The sequence below is a fragment of the Chenopodium quinoa genome, unplaced genomic scaffold (assembly GCF_001683475.1).
Source record: "Chenopodium quinoa cultivar QQ74 unplaced genomic scaffold, ASM168347v1, whole genome shotgun sequence".
NCBI lineage: Eukaryota > Viridiplantae > Streptophyta > Magnoliopsida > Caryophyllales > Amaranthaceae > Chenopodium > Chenopodium quinoa.
The window spans coordinates 315,573-336,679 of record NW_018742987.1 but is presented as its reverse complement, the minus strand read 5'-3'; the positions used below and the strand labels follow the sequence as shown (position 1 = coordinate 336,679).

The following is a 21,107-nucleotide window of genomic DNA, read 5'->3' as shown; positions in this document are numbered from 1 at the left end:
GCTTGTGCTTTCGATGATCGTTTAATTAATTACTCGTAATTTAATAGCCCTCTATGTGAAAAAAAATGGAAAATTTGCAAATTGCAGCCATTTAATTTATTTTTTTGTCAAATTGTAGTCCAAAAGTTCGTATAAATTGTAAATTACAGCCCGATTCAATTTTTTCATTGGTTTACATGTTGAAAAATCTTCGGTTAAGGTTTTAGGGGTCATTTGAGGCCTTAGGGACCCGAATTGAGCTCGGAATTAGCAAAAAATAACGTAACTGTCTCATATTTACAGTTTCCCACAAATCGATGCATTTTTGTTACGCAAAACGAGATACTCGCGTTATTTTTTTGCTAATTTCGAGCTCAATTCGTTCCCCTAATAACTAAAATGCCCCCCTAAAACCTTAATCAAAGATTTTCCAACTTGTAAACCGATGAAAAAGTTGAATCGGACTGCAATTTACAATTTATATGAACTTTTGGGCTGCAATTTGCAATTTTTTTTTAAAAAAATTTTAAAATAAGAAAAAAGAGACACTGAAGTCATGTAAAAGAGTCAAAACTATTTTTCGTGATTTTTTTAAAAAAATTTATATTTTGTTACAAGCAGAGCATAGCATGTATCAATAGACTAAGCAAACTTCAGCAAAACAGTTCAAAAGAACGGGATCTAAGTTATAATTTATCGTAAATCTTAGAAAATCTAAAATTAGAAAAGAAAACAAAAAAGGAGATCACCCAATTGCCCATTCTGGTCTTACCCACTACAAAAACCCACCCAAATTCCCTGTCATAAACCACACATCATACTGTTTTCTTCGATACAATCGAAGCGCAATCAATTCTCTACTTCTCTTGCTTGCTTTCATATCCAACACTGTCGCCAACTCTCCAACAACATTCTCACAATCTCACTTTCAACGCAAATCTTGCTAATTCTCTCTCCTACTCTTCAATGGCGGCCTCTTCTCAAGCTATCTTCCATGGCTCTGTTCACACCATGCTTTCTTGCTCTTCTTCTCCCAAATCTGACACTCTTAGTTCAGTCAAAATCCTCCCTTTTAACCTCCGCCGTCACCGGAGTGCCCTTTACCCCCGTGTCTGCCGCCGCACGGCCGTTCCTGTCTCTGCCAAGAGGTCTGCTTACCCTGAGCTTATTCCTGTCTCCCCTGAAGACGATACCCAGGTCACCATTTTTGCTATTTTATCTATTGTTATTGTTATTTTCTGGAATTATTCGATTCCCTTTATTTAATTTTTTGTGGATTTTAAAATGCAGGAAAAAGTTTGTGTCTTTATCTTTACATCTTTCTGTTTTGTAGGTTTGAGTAGTTTTTAAAATTGTTGTCTTTTAATAGTTAAATTCGCTTAATTGAGCTTTTTTTACAATTGGATTGCATTTCTGGACTAGTTTACTGCTTGGTTATTAGATGTTTATGTATAATTTGTCAGGAATTTGTTTAATTTTTATGATATGGTGTAACTTTTGAGGTATATTCCTGAATCTTGTCTAGTAAGCTAGCTTACATGTTGGTAAATGGTATGGTTAAATAATTAGATTTAGTGATCTTCTGTGTTAACAATATGCTTCATTTCACCTCAAGTACCCATGTCATATACTTGAAACTCCGTTGTGGGTATGATACACTGACACTTAGTTTTAAATTTGAACCAAATTTAGGTAGGAGAGCAATTTGAATACCTAAGTGGAGCCCATCTTATTGGGGAAGCAGCTGCTGGAAGGTGGTCTAAGCCTAAGCCAATCGTTGGGCGCAAAACCAAGATTGTTTGCACCATTGGTCCATCCACTGATACACGTGAAATGATATGGAAGCTTGCTGAAGCTGGGATGAATGTAGCTCGACTAAATATGTCCCATGGAGACCATACATCTCATCAGAAAGTCATTGATTTGGTCAAGGAATATAATGCTCAATCCAAGGACAATGTCATTGCGATCATGCTCGATACCAAGGTGAGCATAGCTTCTCATATACCGACTATTTTGTTGATATTGCTTGAATTTTTTCCTTCTTTTTATATGTAATATACTAATACATATGATCTTGTAGTGCACACCGCCTGATTGTTGAGTTAGCAAAAGATGCACATTGTGCTGAGTTTAAATTTTTATGGTAGGCATCCGTTTTTTGGGGGTAGTTGCTGTTTTGTTGCATTAATTCAGCTATCGCCAACCCTTGATCTTTTGTTATGTTGACATGTTCAAGTGTGTAATTAGATTTGCTAACTATTTTCCACCTTTTTGCTTAACTTGATATTTTGTATAGTTACTGTTAAACAGATTTGAGTACCTGTCCTATTCGTGCTTGATAATTTACCCGAAACCCAAGTAGATAAATTATTGAATTGGCTGTTTTGACCTATTTGAATAATTAAATGTACCAATCCAAACACTAGCCTGCTGATTTTCTGTCCAGAATGTGTTTTGCTGCCATTTAGGATCAGCTTTTGCAAGGTGTATAATTGTATATCCAGTGATGTGGTATACTGTTTATTAATATTCCGGTTTGAAATTCACATGTAAGAGCTTAGAGTTGCTGCAGTTTAAATCCCTCTCCCCTCTAGGGCCTGTTTTGGCCACTTTGTTTTTCCATATATGGACATTGAGGTAATCTATAGTCATAGGTTTGTTTGCTTGAATTGTATGCACTAACTTTGAAAAGAGAAGAGAGATAAAAAGCTCATGCGAGAAGAGACCAAAGGAATTATTAATTTTATCAAAGAAATTATATAAACAATTATGGGTTTTGTGCCCATGGAGAGGATAATATCACTTTGTAAAATATTGAATTGCAGGAGTATCAGTCAATATACTGTTCATATTAATCTAGAATACGGTCACAAGCAGGTTTCATAAGTAGCTATAAGGTGATGTTCTATGATACTTGTATATATAGTTGACTATATCAGCATATATGAGGCTGGATTTATACGTTTTTTTATTGATGGGAATAATTATGATGATGTTTGTCTTTTTTTTTTTTTTTTTTTTTCAGGGACCTGAGGTCAGGAGTGGTGATTTGCCACAACCAATTAACTTAGAAAGTGGTCAAGAATTCACTTTCACAATCAAAAGAGGAGTAGGCACAGCAGACTGTGTCAGTGTTAACTATGACGATTTTGTGAATGATGTAGAAAAAGGCGATATGCTCCTTGTTGATGGTATGAATTTACTTTAAGTCCTGTCCTAGTTGTTATCTGCACTCACTAGAATTAAGGACGGTTGACAATTATGATTTAAGTCCTATTTATTCATCATGCACTCCTGTTTTGCTGATTGCAATCTACTCACTGGCTAAAGAGGCAACATATATCTTCTTCTTTAAGATCCGCTGTATTTGTTGTATTGTCTCTAGTGTCTTTAGGCTAGTGATTTATATATTTGCTTACAGGATACTAGAAGTCATTTTTCTCATGAGAGAGAAACAAATGTGTATCTCATGACACACTCCTTGTATTGTGGCTTCTTGTGCATGTACATCTGTCTGTCTTATGAGTTCAGTCAGTGCTGCCTGTCTGTTATCAATTTGACCAGCTTCAATTTTGGGAGTGATGGATGTAAACATTCATGTACTGTAGATGTTCAAGGTCTCTCAGCGTTTTTCTTGACAGAAAAAAGATCATCTGTTCTTGTATTCTTTGAAGACCAAGTCTTTAATTTCTGTTTCTTGTGGCTGATATACAGCCTTTCTGATAGTTTTCTGGTGGTGTATGTTTGACATCATAAATGTTTATTTTCTTTTTATTACTGTAATATTGTATATTACATTTAATACCTGCTATTCTCACGTTCCTGGCTAATGACTTAAATTAAATCATTCTTAATGATTCTATAATGCTGGTTAGGTGGTATGATGTCCTTACTGGTGAAGTCAAAGACTGAAGATTCTGTGAAGTGTGAAGTTGTTGACGGTGGAGAGCTTAAGTCAAGGAGACACTTAAATGTCAGGGGAAAAAGTGCTACATTGCCATCTATTACTGGTTGGTGACATGATTTTCTGTTGATCTATTTTATCCTTCTATGTAGATCACATTTCCTTATATATATATAGTATGTGGCTAAATGCTAGAGCCTTCTAATTTTGTAGCTCTGTCATTTTATCTTTTTATCTTTTAATTATTTATTTATTATTTATTTTAAAGTAACTCTCTTTGTGGATGCTGCAGAAAAGGACTGGGATGACATCAAATTCGGGGTAGACAATGGAGTTGATTTCTATGCTGTCTCATTTGTCAAAGATGAAGTTGTTGTTCATGAATTGAAAAACTATCTGAAAAGTAAATACACAGGCTGAGTATAACTGCTAAAATGATGTTCTAAGTAAGCATATATTTTACTTTAGTTCCTAAACTAATTTTCTTACTGCTTTGGTTCTTAGGTTGTGGTGCTGATATCCATGTCATTGTAAAAATTGAGAGTGCAGACTCCATACCAAACTTGCATTCAATTATTACTGCTGCTGATGGGGTGAGCAACTGAGCAATCCATTATTATTAATCAGTAACTGTTCTTGAAAAATGATTAATCTTCTTCAGAACATATAAGATTGTGGTTTTCTGACAAGTGTCATGATGTAAGTTATGATGTCTCAATATAGAACACCTTCAAACTGTCTTAAAATCGGCTAATTAGATGTCCTTCATTGTTACTCCCAATGTGAGGCAGCAAACTGCAGTTGCAATAGTGGACTAAGGGTCAGTTGGCATAATACGGGTAAGGTTGTGTACATCTGACGAATGTTGCTGCAAATAATGGCCACTCAATTGCCAAAGCATCAGTATTGTGGACAGCGGCTTCATTATCATGTTAATTCTCCATTTAAATTACCACAGTTAACGACCACCCAACTGCCAAAGCATCAGTTGTGAACACCAACTTCATTAGCCTGTTAATTCTTCACTTAGATCACCAAGATAAATAATGTTTAGTTTTGGCTTGGATGTTATCTGTAATGCATTAAAGTTTATTAGATAGTTAAGGATAATAATTATCACGAGGACCATTGAGTGGGATTGTGAAAATGAGTAAGAACACTCAACAGTGCATAGAATATTTGAGTGGTGGAGGATGGCCACTAGTTACTAAACAATTTGTTTTAAATACTTTTTTGTAATCTGTCTGCTTCAAAATGCTGGATAACCTTACAATTTTCTGCTTTTATGCTATAGGCTATGGTGGCTAGAGGAGATCTAGGTGCTGAGCTTCCCATTGAGGAGGTTCCTCTTCTACAGGTAGTTTTTGTACATTTAATCTGTAAAGGCGTCTTTAAAGCTGTGGAAATTGAGCTACTGGGCTGAAATAAACTTCTAATTGCTAAATGCAGGAAGAGATAATCCGATTGTGCCGCAGCATGGGCAAAGCTGTGATTGTAGCTACAAACATGCTAGAAAGCATGATTGTTCACCCAACACCAACACGAGCTGAGGTATCTGATATTGCAATTGCCGTCAGAGAGGGTGCTGATTCTGTTATGCTTTCTGGTGAAACTGCTCATGGGAAGTACGTCTTTCCGTCTTAGATTAATTTCTTCTGATTGATTGCAATAGACCTTTTTAGCTTTCACATGCTCTTGAGAAATTTATAAATGCTTGGTGTTAAAGAAAATTACTGCCTGTCACTATTTTGCAGATTCCCCCTTAAAGCTGTCAAGGTTATGCACACTGTTTCATTGAGAACTGAAGCAACCTTGGATGGTGCTTCTGCTGTTGCTCAAACATCACATAGTCTTGGTCAAGTATTCAAGGTTGATTTCTTTTCTAAATTAAGTGGATGCACATTCGATCATTTATCGTGTTATTATAAAATGTCAAAGTATTTATTCAGGTTCAACATTTGATTATGTAATATGGTGTGTGTGCAGAACCATATGAGTGAAATGTTTGCATTTCATGCTACCATGATGTCTAATACTCTTGGGACCTCAATTGTAGTCTTCACCAGAACTGGTTTTATGGCCATCCTACTGAGCCATTATCGACCTTCTGGAACAATATTTGCATTCACAAATGAGTAAGTATCCTTTTTTCAATCTATATATCTGAAAATATACAGGTTACATAAATTGCAATGCAGATGGGAAGTTATTGGCAAAATAAATGTGACTTCTTGTTCACAGATAGATGCATGGTTTATCTTGGATCAATTTTTACCTGAAATATACAGAGTATTAGATTGTTGTACTTTAGGTTGGAGACATTTGATTTTACCATTCGATTATGTTCCTCTATTGTAATAGGCCAGATAACTCATTTTCTAGCTAGAATGTTGTGAGTAGCCATATAGGAAATTTATTATTATTATTATTCGACCCAGCACTGAATATCATGCTTTAGTTTGTTGTTACGATATGTTTTGTTGAGGCGTCTATGTTTTTGTCTTTATTGTTGAGGTGTAAACGTAAACGTAATCCAAGTTATCTGAACTTATACTATATAAATTAAGGAAACGTTATAATGTCTGCCTCTTTGAATTTTCTGCAGTAAGAGGGTACAACAAAGGCTTGCATTGTACCAAGGTGTATGTCCCCTACATATGAAGTTCTCCAATGACTCTGAGGAAACGTTCTCAAAGGCTTTAACTTTTCTGCAAGTAAGTTTTACACCTTGCCACTTTCTAGACATTGCTGATTGGTCACAATCTGTATGTTGTGATTTCTGTGCTGCGTAATTTAGGGAATACAAACTGTCTGTCAAACCTCCAATACACATTCCTTTGATAACCTCTCAATGATTTATAGGTGGTCCAAAATATATTAGCCACTTGTTAATTTACATGTTAAACTTTCAACTTACCCATACTACCTGTAATGATACCTTTATTAAAAATAAAAAGAAAAAAAAAAACCTACCATGTGGCGTAGTGATGTCAAAGACTTGCATAGAGATTGGAGGATGATAGTTATCGTCTTGTGGAATTTCGGCTGAATAATGGCCCACAATTTATTGTTGCATACTTCTTCTATTTTACATAACTTGTAAAGTTGCAATACTTCTCATTCTCCACTTGTCGATCATCACTAATATATCTTACCAGTATGTTATTATGTATAAAAAATAAAATTTTGATATAAAGAAAGTATAACGGTGTGTTTGGATTGGAGGAAATGGAGGGAAAGGAAGGGAAGAGAAATGGAGAGATGGAGTATCTTTCATTTGGATAGCAAATGAGGAAGGGAGGGAATTGGAGGGGAGAGAAATGGAATGATTAAATTGTAGGAAATTGATCCCTCTAACAATGGAGAGATTTGGAAGGAAAACTCACCATTCTTCCCTCCCCTCCTCTTCTCCTCCCTCCCCTTCTTTTCCTTCCCCTTTCTTTATCCAAACAAACTGTAAATCATGGCGAATTTGACAAATCCCTTCATGACTATATTTTTCCTTAACTATAAATTATCAGAGCTAGTCAGCTAGCCAAAGTGGATGGTGGAACAGTAACAACCTCAAAAATTGGAAGAACCATCATCCATATATTTTCTGAGTGCAGAATCCTGTTCTTCTGTCCTTTATTTGTATCCTTCCTTCAAAGATAAAGATATTCATATAAATATATGGCAATTAACCAATGAACAACTTGGCTATTATCTTACAGAATGCTTAGTCCATACTACTGAATCTCATTTTACTTGCATATTATGATTTTAACGCATGCCTAAGAACTGCCAAATTTGTGCATTGCTAATATGGAAACATCTATTTACAGAAGCAAGGTATGGTGAAGGAAGGGGATGAGATTGCTATTGTTCAAAGTGGAAAGCAGCCTATTTGGCGATCCCCATCGACCCATAATATTCAGGTGAGGAAAGTTTAGATCTAAGAAAAGAGGATGCATAAGCGATCATGGTTCCTATACAAGTTTGAGGGGCAGAAAATGAAGGGTCTGAAAATCTCGAGCTTGCAACATCCTCAGTATTCGTTATGTGGCACAGCTTTGTGATGCATACATAGGAACTAATGTTAGTGTTGTCCCTGTAGTGATCAGATTGCCCCAATGAATATGTGATGGGCAATGTAGTGTGAGATATTTGTAATGCAGGCATATCGTAGGTAGGGTTTAGCGTTAGTTCTGCCTTAGGGTGTGATTGGATAGCCAACCTAGTGTTTTCTTGGCCGTCAAACTACATTCTTTCACTATATGCTTGAAAACAGGAGCTAAGTATTGGCATGAGTGCAGTTTCCAGTTTGTTTGCTCTGTCTTGAAATGAATGTATTTTTCTCTGAAAACTGAAATTGCGCGCTGACAAGTAACTCTCCTTATCAATTCATAAGTAAAGGATGAGACCTGCTATATTAGGCATGCTTTGACTGTATATTTTGTCCAATAACCTCAACCGATCACATTAGCATCAAAACCAATTTACTCCGTATTTCGTAATATTGTATTCACGAGAAGATTTGCTGAATGATACTTTGTACTAACGGGCAACAGCTTAGAAATCTATATTCACAAAACATTTACAATCATGACAAACTAATGTTTACCCTTTCCCAAAAATAAAAATATAAAAAAAAGTTGAAACAAATTCAGTACTAACACAAACAATGTCTAACACCATTTGCTAGTGAAATGAGCATGCTAACACTAACCTTAGAAATTTGCTAATATTCAACTACCACACCCTAGTTTTTGAGGATTAAACTATGCCAGAACAATGAAAGAAAGCTACCACATGTCGTAAACATGTATTGAGAAAAAAACTTCCCCTGTTCACTATTCCATAATCACATATAGACAGACAGCGTTCGAGATTAGAATTGTCTCAGCATAGCCATAAGACCTCCACCATGCACCCTTCCTTCAAGGGATGCTGAATTTGAAGACTGACCATACTGATCCAACAAGGGCTTGTCATCAGGCAGATTGAAACTGTTCGAAGAAGTTAAGTTTGATTCTGTGCCAACATTGTTCATGCAGGCAAAAAAGTTCTCAGCAGCAATTTCTTCCATCTTCAGGCCCACTGTACCATCTCCATGGACTCGCTTGTCTTCAACTTGTGCACAATGGGCAGCGCAAAGACCAATTTTACCCCTTGCGAACTTATCACAAGGGCTATCGCCATCTCCACCAAAACCCGAACCTTGTTGGCCATACAAGCAGCGCTTACCTCCTCCATGTGCCTTGCAGAAATCAGTGCTTCCCTGTGCGCTCTTTTCACATCCTTCACTTTTGCACCTTTTTCCTCCACCATGGCGAACACAGAAGTTTGTACGTCCCCTTGCACTCTTAGTGCATTCAGGGAAGGCACATCTTTTGCCACCACCATGAGAAACACAATATAAGGTACCTCCATGTACACTCTTGGTGCAGACACCACCTCCTTGAAATGAACATCGCTTTCCCCCACCATGTCCTTTACAAAAAGGCGTGCTTCCCTCAGCTCCCTTGGTACACCCTAAAAAGGTGCACCTTTTTCCTCCTCCATGAGCCTTACAGAGTTTTGTACCTCCCTGAGCACCTTTAGTACATTCAGGAAATTGGCAACGGCGCCCACCTCCATGAGCAATACAGAGACCAGCAAGCCCCTCAGCACTCTTAGTGCAGTTTTCAATCTTGCACCTCTTTCCACCACCATGGCGGATGCAAAGGCCGGATTTTCCCCTTGCTGCACGATTGCAACCTCCTTGAAATCCACATCGCTTTCCACCTCCATGCGCGATGCAGAAATTAGTGCACCCTTCAGCACTTTTGGTGCACCCCAAGTGTTCACATCTTTGGCCACCACCATGAGCCTTGCAGAACGCAGTCCTGCCTTCTGCTCCTTTTTGACAACCAGTTCTCTGACACCTTCGCCCACCTCCATGGGAAATACAATGACCTGAAGCACCCCTTGCGCCTTTTTGACAGCCAGGAAACTGGCAAGTCTTAACTGAGGTCTTGCGCTGCTGTTTAACGCAAGAAGTGGCGCCATCTGTTCTAGGAAGTGATAAAGAGACCGAGACTGCTGAGACATTTGAGACAACTGAAATTGGGTTCACATTGAACCTATCTACAAGAGGTACAATAGGTCCTCGTTTCCATTTTGATGATGTTGATCCTTCATCCACAAGTTGCTCAAATTCAGATGTCACATTCTGAATAGGCGATGAAGTCAGGGTGACACTAGTGAGATCAGATTCTGCAGCTGCAGTAGACAAGCTTAACTCAAGGTCAACCATATATTGCTCCTTCTTAGGTGCTTCAAAACTGTTGCCAGAGTATTTCGAGTCCTTGCAAGCTATTTTATATCCCAGATCAATGTTGAGATCAAGGCAAATATCATTTGGACACTCCTTTCCAACATCTATTTGAGAAGTTAAGGCAGTCCTAGAAGCAGCATATTCGATCTTGCCATCTAGGGAACTACCCAATTCAAGGGCCAGAGAAATCTCATGCTTTATACTCACTTCATCACTTGCATTTGTTACTCTTTTGCTAGCTCCAGCATCATACAAATAAGAGGGTACAGCTAAAACGCTCTGACAATGTAGTCGCAAGGTAGTGTCCACTAAATGACTCGAGCCAGCATCAGTTCCATTTGAATCTTTGCATCTATCCAGTAAAGAATTCCACATGAAAGGCTTGTGGATGCCATCCATCATGCTTTATTTTGAAAGAATACTTATCATCTAACTGATATCTAAACAAAAAATTAAGAAGCCACTCCAACTAGTATAAACAAAGGAATGACAATATTATGTGCAATGCAGATTCATAGAGATGAAGACCTCCTCCACTGACAAATCCTGATGTATCCCTTCGGTCCATAACAACAACTCGAGCAACTATCTCAAAAGAATTTAAGATAATATCACCATAGACACACCGTTTTCCCAATTGCATCCAGGAAATATCCCATTCTGTCAAAAAGAAAATCAATCAAAATCCATGAAGCTAAGAACACAATATGAAACAGAACAAGTAGAAGTAATCGAAATTGAACACAAACGCAAAACTCGATTCCATGTAGTGTACAAACAAGAGCTAATAAATCAGTTTTAAACATGATTCTAAGACTATGGCAATCATATTAACAAGCAACTAAGATGACAACTATATTTTGATTGTCTCAACTCATTTGTCTCAGATCAAATTACTACCTCCATTACATATTATTTACAATGGTTAGACATTTTTCCTCTCTATTTTATGTCAAATCGTTGCAAATAATATGTAACAGAGGTAGTATATTATTGTACCTTATCTTCACTTCAACAAAAGTCATTTAAGAGTGTCAAAACTTATTTTGCCTAAAGTTATGTGAATTTTATTTCAGACACAAAAACCATGTGTGAATGTGCGTGGGTGAAATACATTACTCCCTCCGTTTTCAAATAAAAATGTCATTTTACTCAAAGCTCGTCCCTAATTAAAATTCTCATATCATTTTTATCTATTTATTCAACCAAATACCACTATCTTGTCTTTCATTTTTATATTCATTTTCAATCATCTAAATCCTACTAACAAATGAGTCTTTCACAAATTTATTTAGGGACAGAGAAAGTATTCAATCAACAACTCAAAATAAGCTTACTTTACACACCAATAAACTCAATTTAGAGACATGTACTTCAATTCCTTTGTTCTTTCATGGTAGCAACATGTATATTTTATAGTAATCAAACTTTACATACTTGATCGTATCATTTCATTAATGTAATTTATTTAAAAAAAAAATATTATTATTACGCGTATTGGAGTTAAATACATATTTTCAAATACTCCCTCTGTCTCATTTTATTTATCGTATTTGAACAAAAAAATGACATTTCTAGTCAAATAGGGTAAGTGAAGTAGTAGAGTACGCAACTAATGATCAAAATGGTTAAAGATTTGTATTGGAGATCGAGGTTACACACAAATACTCCCATAGTATTTTTTTTTTAAGAAAAAAAAAAAAAAAAAAAACTGTTATACTGTACAAGGATTAAATGACTCAACTTAGCCGTAGTTGTATGAAAACGCAAATAAAAAATCACTTCGAATTTATATCGACTCACACAATTAATTAACGCCCTTAAAACTGTTTGTCAATTTTTTTATTAAATAAAATAAAATTTGTCACTCAAATTCAGCAGAGGGGCAAAATCTAAAGATTGAAAAAGTAACTAGAGAAATTTCTGATGAACCAATAAAATCAGAAAATAAAAAGGAAAAAAATCACAAAATCACTGGAAAAAAAAATTGAAGAAATTAATGAAATAGTATAAAAATGAAATGAAAGGAGAAAAAGAAAGTACCTGAAAATTTGGAAAGGTGTACGGAAAAAAAATAGATGAAAGATTAAAAATTTAATAGCGGCGGACACGAATAGAGAGGAAGAGAGAAGTGAGAATGTTTTAAGAGAAGAAGAGAGATAAAGTGCGACGGCTCAAGAATCTAAAGCCGGGGTTTAATATAGGGGAATGGAATCTCAAGGGATCTTTCCTATTTTATGAAATCTATTTTTTATTTATTTATTTTATAGTATAAATCATTAATACACGTACACCACACATCTAAGGACCGACATTTTTATGTATTGATCTACTCACATTTTTGGGGTACTTGATAAGAATGAATGAATGATAATGTGGTTTTTTTTGTTTTTTAATTTTTTTTTTAAAAATAAAAAAATAATAAATTACATATATAAAATGATTTGAAAAAAAAATATACTTTGTATAATTTTTTTGGTTGTCAAATGTTAAGTTTTTTACTTAACGGGTTTGACTAATTAATTTATTAGACGGGTTAGCAATACAACCAAATTAAATGTGTTCAATCAACTCATTTGTATTGTTAAACCTATTCAAATATACAAATTACATTTAACAATGCCAAACTAAATTGATCATATATTTAACAAACACTTTTTGTCTTACTAGTTGACCATATAAAGCATATAAGCTAACCAATCAAAAGGCCAATTAATAAACGCCATAAACATTTTCATAGATTAGTGAAAATGTTTAACAAAAGAGAGGTTTATTAGGGTCCGTTCACATTTACTGAAATGAGCTGAATTGAACTGATTGGAGCTGAACTGAACTGAATTGAACTGATTGGAGTTGAAGTGAATTGAACTAAAGTGAACTAAGGCTGAGCTGAAATTTTATATTTTATGAAAGAGGAAAATTAGGAGTTGAACTGAACTAAACTGAACTGATTAGAGCTGAACTGAATTGAACTGAACTGAAATGAGCTTAGCTGAAATGAATATTTTATGAGAGAGGGAAATTAGGAGCTGAACTGAACTAAACTGAATTGAACTGATTGGAGCTGAACTAAACTAAATTGAACTGATTGTAGTTGAACTGAACTGAGCTGAGCTGAGCTGAAATGAATATTTTATGCAAGAGGGAAATTAGGAGCTTAATGGAATTGAAATGAACTAATTGAAGCTGAACTAAACTAAACTGATTGGAGCTGAATTGAATTGAACTGAACTAAAATTAAGTAAATGTGAACATGCCCTTAGTCATTTTATAGGGACATAAAAAATCTATATATGTTACCTCAAAACAAAATATAGAGTGAGTACTTAGTGAAATTCTTTACCTATAATAACATACTAAGTAGTAAATTGATATTAAATTATACTTTGTACTTTAAATGGTTTTATTATGATACAATATAATTTTTTGTTGATATTTACTCCATAGATAATATTATCTAAATACATTTTAATACGATTATCGTATTTTTAAATCATTCATCACTCAAATTATTAGACACAGAAAATTTCTCAAATCCTTCGACAAAATCGTGATTCATTCACAAATTTTGGAATTCGGGAGATGCGGAGAGTTTATCTGATATGGGATCTTTCCAAAGTTAAAACAGCACCAATGTCACGAAAATACGTAACTAACCAATTATTGTATACACGTCAGCAATGACGTTACGTGACACGTGGGTACAAGCCAAGAAGCGGCTCGCCACCGTCGAAGGTGCGCCCTACACAATTATTTATTTCCCTTTTTAAAAAAAAAATATAAAAGATAAATAAAAATTGTTTTGTGTATTTCTTAACGCAGCTTTAACTTTGAAAAGGATAGCATTGAAAGAGAGATTTTTTCTTCGGTGCATTTACAAAACTATAATTGGAAAATAAAATGTACGTGAAAATTTGTCCACGTTAATAATTGCTTCATTTTAAGTGCTTTCAAATTTTTAGCCGCCTTCCTGAAATCAATACAGAATTACAATCATCAATTGATCTATTAATTGTTAATCTAGTGGTGATTAGAGTTACATTTGATAGGAAAGATCGCGTGTTCGATCTTATATAATAATAATTGAGAGGAATTTGAAACCTAACCACTTAGAAATGAGTCACGAATCTGGACTAGCCCAAAAGAAGAAAAAAAAAATACAACCACTTTTTTCGGTGATCCTTTAATTTTGTTTGAGGTTATTTTAGTGGAACAATGAAACAATCATTTAAAGTAATATATGTTGAAGTTTAGCCTTTAATTTTCAAATAACACATACATGTAAAATATTTCGCTCTTTCTCATATTAATAAAAGAAAAAATAATTAATTAGTTAAAGACTTATAAAGGCAAATGAGCTTTCTCTTATCGTAATAAAAATTTCTTGAACTCGTAAAATCAGTTCCTCGTAAAAATCTCAATTTTTAATATAAGATATATCTAATACGGAGTTTATAATTGACATACATATCGTATAATGGAGAAACCTCGCATAGACATATTGATAAAAGAAGTATTATGAGTATTTCTAAAAAAAAAATTTAAAAATAATGGAGTAAACTATTGAAACACTTGGATATTTGACAAACGTATAAGCCTAAAATATACTTCGTATGTACTTATCAATCAAAAATTCAATTCTCAGTTGCGTAGATTAGCAATTGCATGGCGGTTGAGCTTTAAATAAGTCGCAATTATTTTCCTCTATGATGCAAATTCTTAATATTACTTAATTAAAACGAACAAAAAAACAATATTACAATTAATTGAAATATACAATAATTCCATTACTACTAGTGTAGCTTTTCCGCGTCATTTTTGCGTGATTACATGAAAATTTGAAATTATATGCTTATATTATCACTATTCATTTTTCTCTGTCTTTAATACCAGTAGTTTAGTTTGTTACATATATTAGTACATTTATATCAATAATTGAACTATTAAAGTACATGTCTAAAGATGCTCATTAAATCATTAATATATGACCAATTGACCATAAAATTATAGTAAAGCCTCCCCATGATACACATACACCTAGTAGGTGACCTAAATAATGACATTGCAGCATATCATACACCCGCAATATTATGTATATAAACATGCACACGCAGCCGCCATGTCCACAACCCCCTTTTAATTACTATGTATGAATTTACACAAGTATACAACACACAATTAGGGCAATAGTGGACGATAAGGGAATTTCCATCCTAAAAAATTGCAATTGGTAAGGATTGAAACCATGATCTTAAGGTAAAGTAAAAACCTGAGGCCTAACGATTACACCAATTAATACTTAGCTTGTTAAAAAATATATAAAAAATAAAAGTGATATGTATTTTCACTTCCACCAATTTAAAGCATATATAGCATATAAGTACTTGATAATTATAGTAGCATAGAATTCAAGGTATAAGGTATGGTTGTAGAAAGATAAAAATAAAATGTAATGTTATTGTTAGGTTAAGAAAACATCATACCAAATAAAACAAAAATATTCATTTTCGCAAAAAATCAAACACATTATATTAACTTATTACAAATTATATCCACGAGGACGAGTGATGAGAACGATACTAAATCATCTAGAATTAGGAGGAAAAATTTAACCACTTAAGCTATCTCTCAGTCTCAAATTTTTCATTTTTCATAATTTTGAGGGAAAGAGGATACCCCTATTCTCGTTCAATTGGAACAAAACTAATTTCAGACCTTCTAGGACAAGCCCATCACAAAAAATAACAAGGTACAAGGCCCACAATTTAATTTGCACACTTGCATAGTTTGCACATGCCAAAGTCAGAGCTTTAACCATAAAAAGAAGTCAAACTTACACAATTGAATTACATACAACATCACTCATTAATCTTACAAACTTAGATCAATTTATGATACGAAATACATAAAATAAATTAAGTGAATATTGTGGTTACACAATCAATTAATTATTCAAACATCCTTGACAATTTGTTTAGTGTAGCCACTTTGATCGTCCCAATATTTAGACCAAAACATAACACCTCCATATTTGGGTGATTTCTTGATTATAGGTAGAACTTGAGAAGTGAGCACATCTGGTGGTAGAAACCCACTTCCGGCTGCTTGATTGGCGGCCGGCAACCCCATGAACAACTTTTTTATGTATGTTTGTGAGCTCCAAAAGTTCCATGAATCAATAAGGTTGGTAGTGCTACCATTATATTGGCACGGTGGATTGTTGTAAAATTGAACCCATACGTAGTCAAATAGCCCTGTCTTTAAAGGAGTGCCTAAATATTTATCGGGAAATGGGCATTGAGGGGCGGCACCTAAGTACACCCTCTTATTTCCTCTTCCACGACCATTGTACCTATTTAAAAATCTTGCTAAGTCATCCCAATATAAGATGGATCCCGACTCAATATCAAAGTCGATACCATCTAGTGGTGCCTTTCCAAGAGGCCTAGACTTAGAATGGCCTCCTAGAAAGTTATTCCAAAGATACTTGGCAAAGTCTTTAGCATCATTCTTGGAGGAAAAAGAGTAGTTCCCTACACCACCTCCTAGGGAAAGAAGAACCTTAATGCCTCTAGCTTGGCAAAACTCGACTTCACTAGATAATCCAACACACCCTCCAGAAGCCGGGTCACAATGACCGGCTAGGTTAAGGGACGGGACTTGCCCCCCACCAAAAATGTTAAGAAAAGCTAAGTTAACATATTTATACCTCCCCGTGGCACACGTTTCATTTAAGCGCCCCTCAAACCCGTTCTGGCCCCAGTATATCGCTATACCACCGCGATTAGGTCTATAATGATTGCCATAATAGCGGGCTTGGGTTACGTACGAGAGCCCGAGGAAGGTGAGGAAGAGAGGAAGGAGATGGAGCTTAGAGGTGTACATTATGTGGCTAGGAGTTGATACACAAAATGTTATTATGGGATATGTGGTTATATAATGTGTAGTGATCAAGTGGTCATTATATATATAGAGTATGGTCAACGTTTGACAAACGTAGTGTGGTGGGCTGCAACATGTGTGTGGGGCCTTAATTAGCTGCCGGATGGTGCGCGTCGGCCTGCAAATGTATTGTTACTAAACACTTAGTATATTTAAATTAAATTTATTATCTACTATCCAGTTTTATATTATTTGTAACGATTAAACATTTTTCCTCTCTACTTGATACTTCGTATATAATTGTTGCAAATAATATGAAACAGAGGTATTAATAATAATAAGAAGTATACAATACAAATAATGCTTGGTTTACTAGTATGAATTTGAATTTCATTTGCCATACATATGTTCTTTCAAAAAAAAAAAAAGTACAAATAGTTTTGCATAATTTGTAGAATACTTAGTACTCCATCTTGGTGATGAGGATGATAGTGTTTGAATTTGTTTATCTTGAACAACAGAGGAAAAATTAAATAAAACAATGATGTTTTTTTTTTTATTTTTTTATTTTTTTTTTATTTTAATTTTTTCATTTGTATATTATCATTCAAAACTAATAATACATATAAATACCTATTGACTTATCATCGATCCTTGGAGAAATTGTGTGATATTTAAATATAATATAAATTGCTTCATATTAACGTAGTAGGAGTAATACGCAAAGAACAACATAACTTACATAAGATTAAGATGGTTGACTTAGTTTTAACATCTTATTAATGTTTTTATATTTTTATTTTACCTGATAGAAACATAACATTGAACAAATTCATGGACATGGTCATATGGATAAATGGATACGAATAACATAGGATTAGTGTGTATTATTAGAGAATCATTGCAATTTATGTGTATACATATTCCATTGTTTTTAAAGATCTTGTTTAATGTTTACGTGGTCAAAATTTGAAAACTCGAGTCATGTTTAAAGCTAGTTTTTACTTATAATATCGAAAAACAGATATCAATAGACATGAAATACACAAATTAAAATAAAAAATCTTACTTCGAGAATGAAGACAATACTCCGTACATAAGATAACTAAAAAAACACTAGAGAGCTAATAGAGAATGTGAATGAAAGTGACTAGCTTTTCTTCAACATAGACTCATATTTTAATCGTTGGCCATATTAGTTTTGACTATTGAATTAGCCAACTTGCGACTATATAGATAAAATTGATCATGTTTGCTGAATTAAATAATTAAACTTGTTTGAAAATTGAAGTGCAACTTTGTGGGAGGCATGCTTTGATTGAGTCAGCAAGACTAATTCAAACATATCCATACCCTAATTTAACTAATATGCATAGTCTACTGTGTAAGCTAGTAGATGAACAGAATATGAACCCAAAATATAAAGCATGATAAATGGAGGATATACATTCATCATATATTCCACCCACTTTGTTTGTTGCCACTCCTATTTGCAAATTGCAACGACCCACCATATATGTTACACTTCATTCATTTTATATTTACTTTATTTTTCATCATATATATTCATTTTAGCAAATTAAATCAAGTTAATTAAAAGTTGGACTATATTTATAACATGCATCCTCATGGGGTGGTAATTCGGGTAACAAGTTGAGTTGGGTTAGATTTCTAGTCGATTTCATATTATACTTAAAAATAGTGTACGTAGAACTTAATATTATTACAAGATATGATAGTTTGGTCAAATCAGGTTGGGTTCGAGTTATGTGGGTTTAGGTCATGTTTTCATCCGTAACTTCGGGATAGGTTATCAGGTCATATCAGGTAAGGGGAAATTACAATTTTAAAGGCATATAAAAGACGTCACTGTCAGATAATATAAAACTCCTTGATTAGAGTGATTTCCATTGATCAATATTTATAGGGTTACAATGAGAAACCTAATCATATTAGGTAACTATAAGATATGTACAAATATCAAAGATAATCTTATACAAAATATATCCTAAACCTAGGATGAGAATATTCTATGGATATTCTCTATCACACCCCCGCAGTCAGAGCGGGAGAAAATCGGATGCTCAGACTGGATCTGAATCACGCATCGAACGGTAAGGATAGTATAGTGACCCATGATCAAAAGAGAAGTAGTAGACGTGTGCTGGTGATGACGATGAGAAGCAACAACCACGACCTACGTATAGTAGAGATATGCGCTTTTAGGCCGAAGGAGAAGAGTCACGCATATACTTGGGCCAAGTTGCAGATCCAGAGAAGAATAAATTAAGGGATCAAACCATCATCGGGGAGAAGACACTACACTACTACGTGAAATCACAGTTGAAGAAAAACAAATAAAATTGCGCAAGAAAAGATTAAATCCCACCGCTTGAAATTAATCAATTCTCAAAAGAGAAACCAGGTAGCAAGAATTAATACTCCACAAAGATTCCAAGTGCTGCAACAACAAAATGAGGTAACTTGATAGCAAAAGAGATGTGCAAAAGTTGACCTTATTGTGATATACCACCACCAAAACAAAATCTATGTGATTATGTGTAAAAAAAAAAAAAAAAAAAAACCAATGAGGCAATGTAAGAATCATTGTTGGTCATGGGGAGGTGGAAATAGAGTGCGGCACATGGAGTAGGTTGGCAGATGTGGTTACTGCCAGTAGGGGGAGGCGGTAGTGTATGCGATTGCCAACAACGATGGAGGAGGCTTTCGCGATTGCTACTGTTGGTAGGAGGCGCAAGGTTACATAAAGATTCTAAAAAAAACTTTGAGAAAAGAAAAAAAAATCTATATGTGTGTTTGCGGAAGCATGAAAAACTTTGTATATCCCGCCGGTGGGTCCGTGACCTCTATGTCACGTTGCTCCGATACCATATTAAAGGACCAACTCAACTAAAAACTTAAACTGATGGTTGAGGTCCAGAAATATGTTTTATACTCTATCACTCCCCATCACATGAAAGGCCCTTTGGGCTTGAAATGTGGATGCAACACAGGCCCACCCATACCTGGTGATGGTTGAGGCCCAGGACCTAGTGCGAATTAATTCGCACCAGGTATGGGTGAGCCTGTGTTGCATCCACATTTCAAAAGCCCAAAGGGCCTTTCATGTGAGGGGGAGTGATAGAGTATATAACATATTTCTGGACCTCAACCATAAGCTTAAGCTTTTGGTTGAGATGGTCCTCTAACAGTCACAAAAAAATGTTTGACTCATCCTACATGCATTAACTACATACTATCTTTGAAAAAACAATACATAGATGGAATTCTAGCAAAATAACCGTTGAAGGCCACAACTTCTTCTTGGTCGATCTCTTGTTAGATTTCTAACAGTAAAAACGTACAAGTAGATAACACAAGTTGTTTTTGACTCATTATGTATCAAGAAAGGCTACTACTCATATAGCTCCAATCTTCAATAATACATAATACATTATCATAATAAATCGTACATTGACAGAGAATTCTTTTCTTAAAGAGATAAATTACATTCTTAAATAACGATTTCTGAATAGATAGCTACAAATGAGGCGGCTATTTTGTTCTTGGCTTAAGTGTTGCACATGTTGCATCTAGTTCTATCGAAGGAGCTTAGTAATTAAATTAGAGTTTAATTTATTTATGGGTTTTGCTATACATAGCCCTTAGGGTTATGCATAAGAATCAACAATTTCATATCATTAATTCTATTTTTCTTGTTCCAATGGAATCTTATATTACTATTAATCCAGAATTAATCCATCCCAAAAATGTAACTAATACTTTTCTAGTTTTCTTACCTACACAATTAATTGCCATGAAAATGCTTTTTCCAAAAATAAAAAAATAAAAAAATAAAAATAAAATAAAGTTCAATATCATCATACTCTCTCCAGTCCAATCTATCCTAAGACGGATTCAGCTGGTTGTTTGGGTGCCGAAGATATGCGAGATCGTATGTGGCACTTCTAGTAAAATACCTTTATTTTATTTGATATGTATGAATAAAATATTTTGAAACAATGAAGATTGGCTAGGCAT

General features: G+C 34.6%; 3 protein-coding genes across 3 annotated transcripts; 1 reads left to right on the top strand and 2 right to left on the bottom strand.

Moving 5' to 3' along the window:
* The first annotated feature begins 781 nt into the window (after positions 1 to 781).
* LOC110729540 (pyruvate kinase isozyme G, chloroplastic-like) lies at positions 782 to 8,231 on the top strand. The gene is made up of 12 exons (XM_021909271.1): positions 782 to 1,176; positions 1,672 to 1,965; positions 3,008 to 3,173; positions 3,858 to 3,992; positions 4,179 to 4,289; positions 4,391 to 4,479; positions 5,181 to 5,243; positions 5,336 to 5,511; positions 5,641 to 5,755; positions 5,873 to 6,021; positions 6,492 to 6,600; positions 7,711 to 8,231. Exons 1-12 carry the CDS (start codon positions 946 to 948, stop codon positions 7,816 to 7,818), a joined length of 1,746 nt encoding a protein of 581 aa, XP_021764963.1. The 5' UTR covers positions 782 to 945; the 3' UTR covers positions 7,819 to 8,231.
* A 189-nt stretch (positions 8,232 to 8,420) lies between these two features.
* Positions 8,421 to 12,602, bottom strand: LOC110729539. The gene is made up of 2 exons (XM_021909270.1): positions 12,228 to 12,602; positions 8,421 to 10,844 (listed from the first exon to the last, which is right to left on the bottom strand). Exon 2 carries the CDS (start codon positions 10,584 to 10,586, stop codon positions 8,757 to 8,759), a length of 1,830 nt encoding a protein of 609 aa, XP_021764962.1. The 5' UTR covers positions 10,587 to 10,844; positions 12,228 to 12,602; the 3' UTR covers positions 8,421 to 8,756.
* A 3,368-nt stretch (positions 12,603 to 15,970) lies between these two features.
* LOC110729538 (acidic endochitinase-like) lies at positions 15,971 to 17,126 on the bottom strand. Its single transcript, XM_021909269.1, has one exon. It carries the CDS (start codon positions 17,067 to 17,069, stop codon positions 16,137 to 16,139), a length of 933 nt encoding a protein of 310 aa, XP_021764961.1. The 5' UTR covers positions 17,070 to 17,126; the 3' UTR covers positions 15,971 to 16,136.
* Positions 17,127 to 21,107: the final 3,981 nt, after the last annotated feature.

Bases quoted from the DNA above. Each gene is read 5' to 3' on its own strand.
- LOC110729538 (XM_021909269.1), bottom strand. From the start codon at position 17,069: ATGTACACCTCTAAGCTCCATCTCCTTCCTCTCTTCCTCACCTTCCTC.
- LOC110729540 (XM_021909271.1), top strand. From the start codon at position 946: ATGGCGGCCTCTTCTCAAGCTATCTTCCATGGCTCTGTTCACACCATG. The intron at 3,993-4,178 runs GTTGGTGACATG...TGGATGCTGCAG, and splicing joins TACATTGCCATCTATTACTG to AAAAGGACTGGGATGACATC. The intron at 5,244-5,335 runs GTAGTTTTTGTA...TGCTAAATGCAG, and splicing joins AGGAGGTTCCTCTTCTACAG to GAAGAGATAATCCGATTGTG.
- LOC110729539 (XM_021909270.1), bottom strand. From the start codon at position 10,586: ATGATGGATGGCATCCACAAGCCTTTCATGTGGAATTCTTTACTGGAT.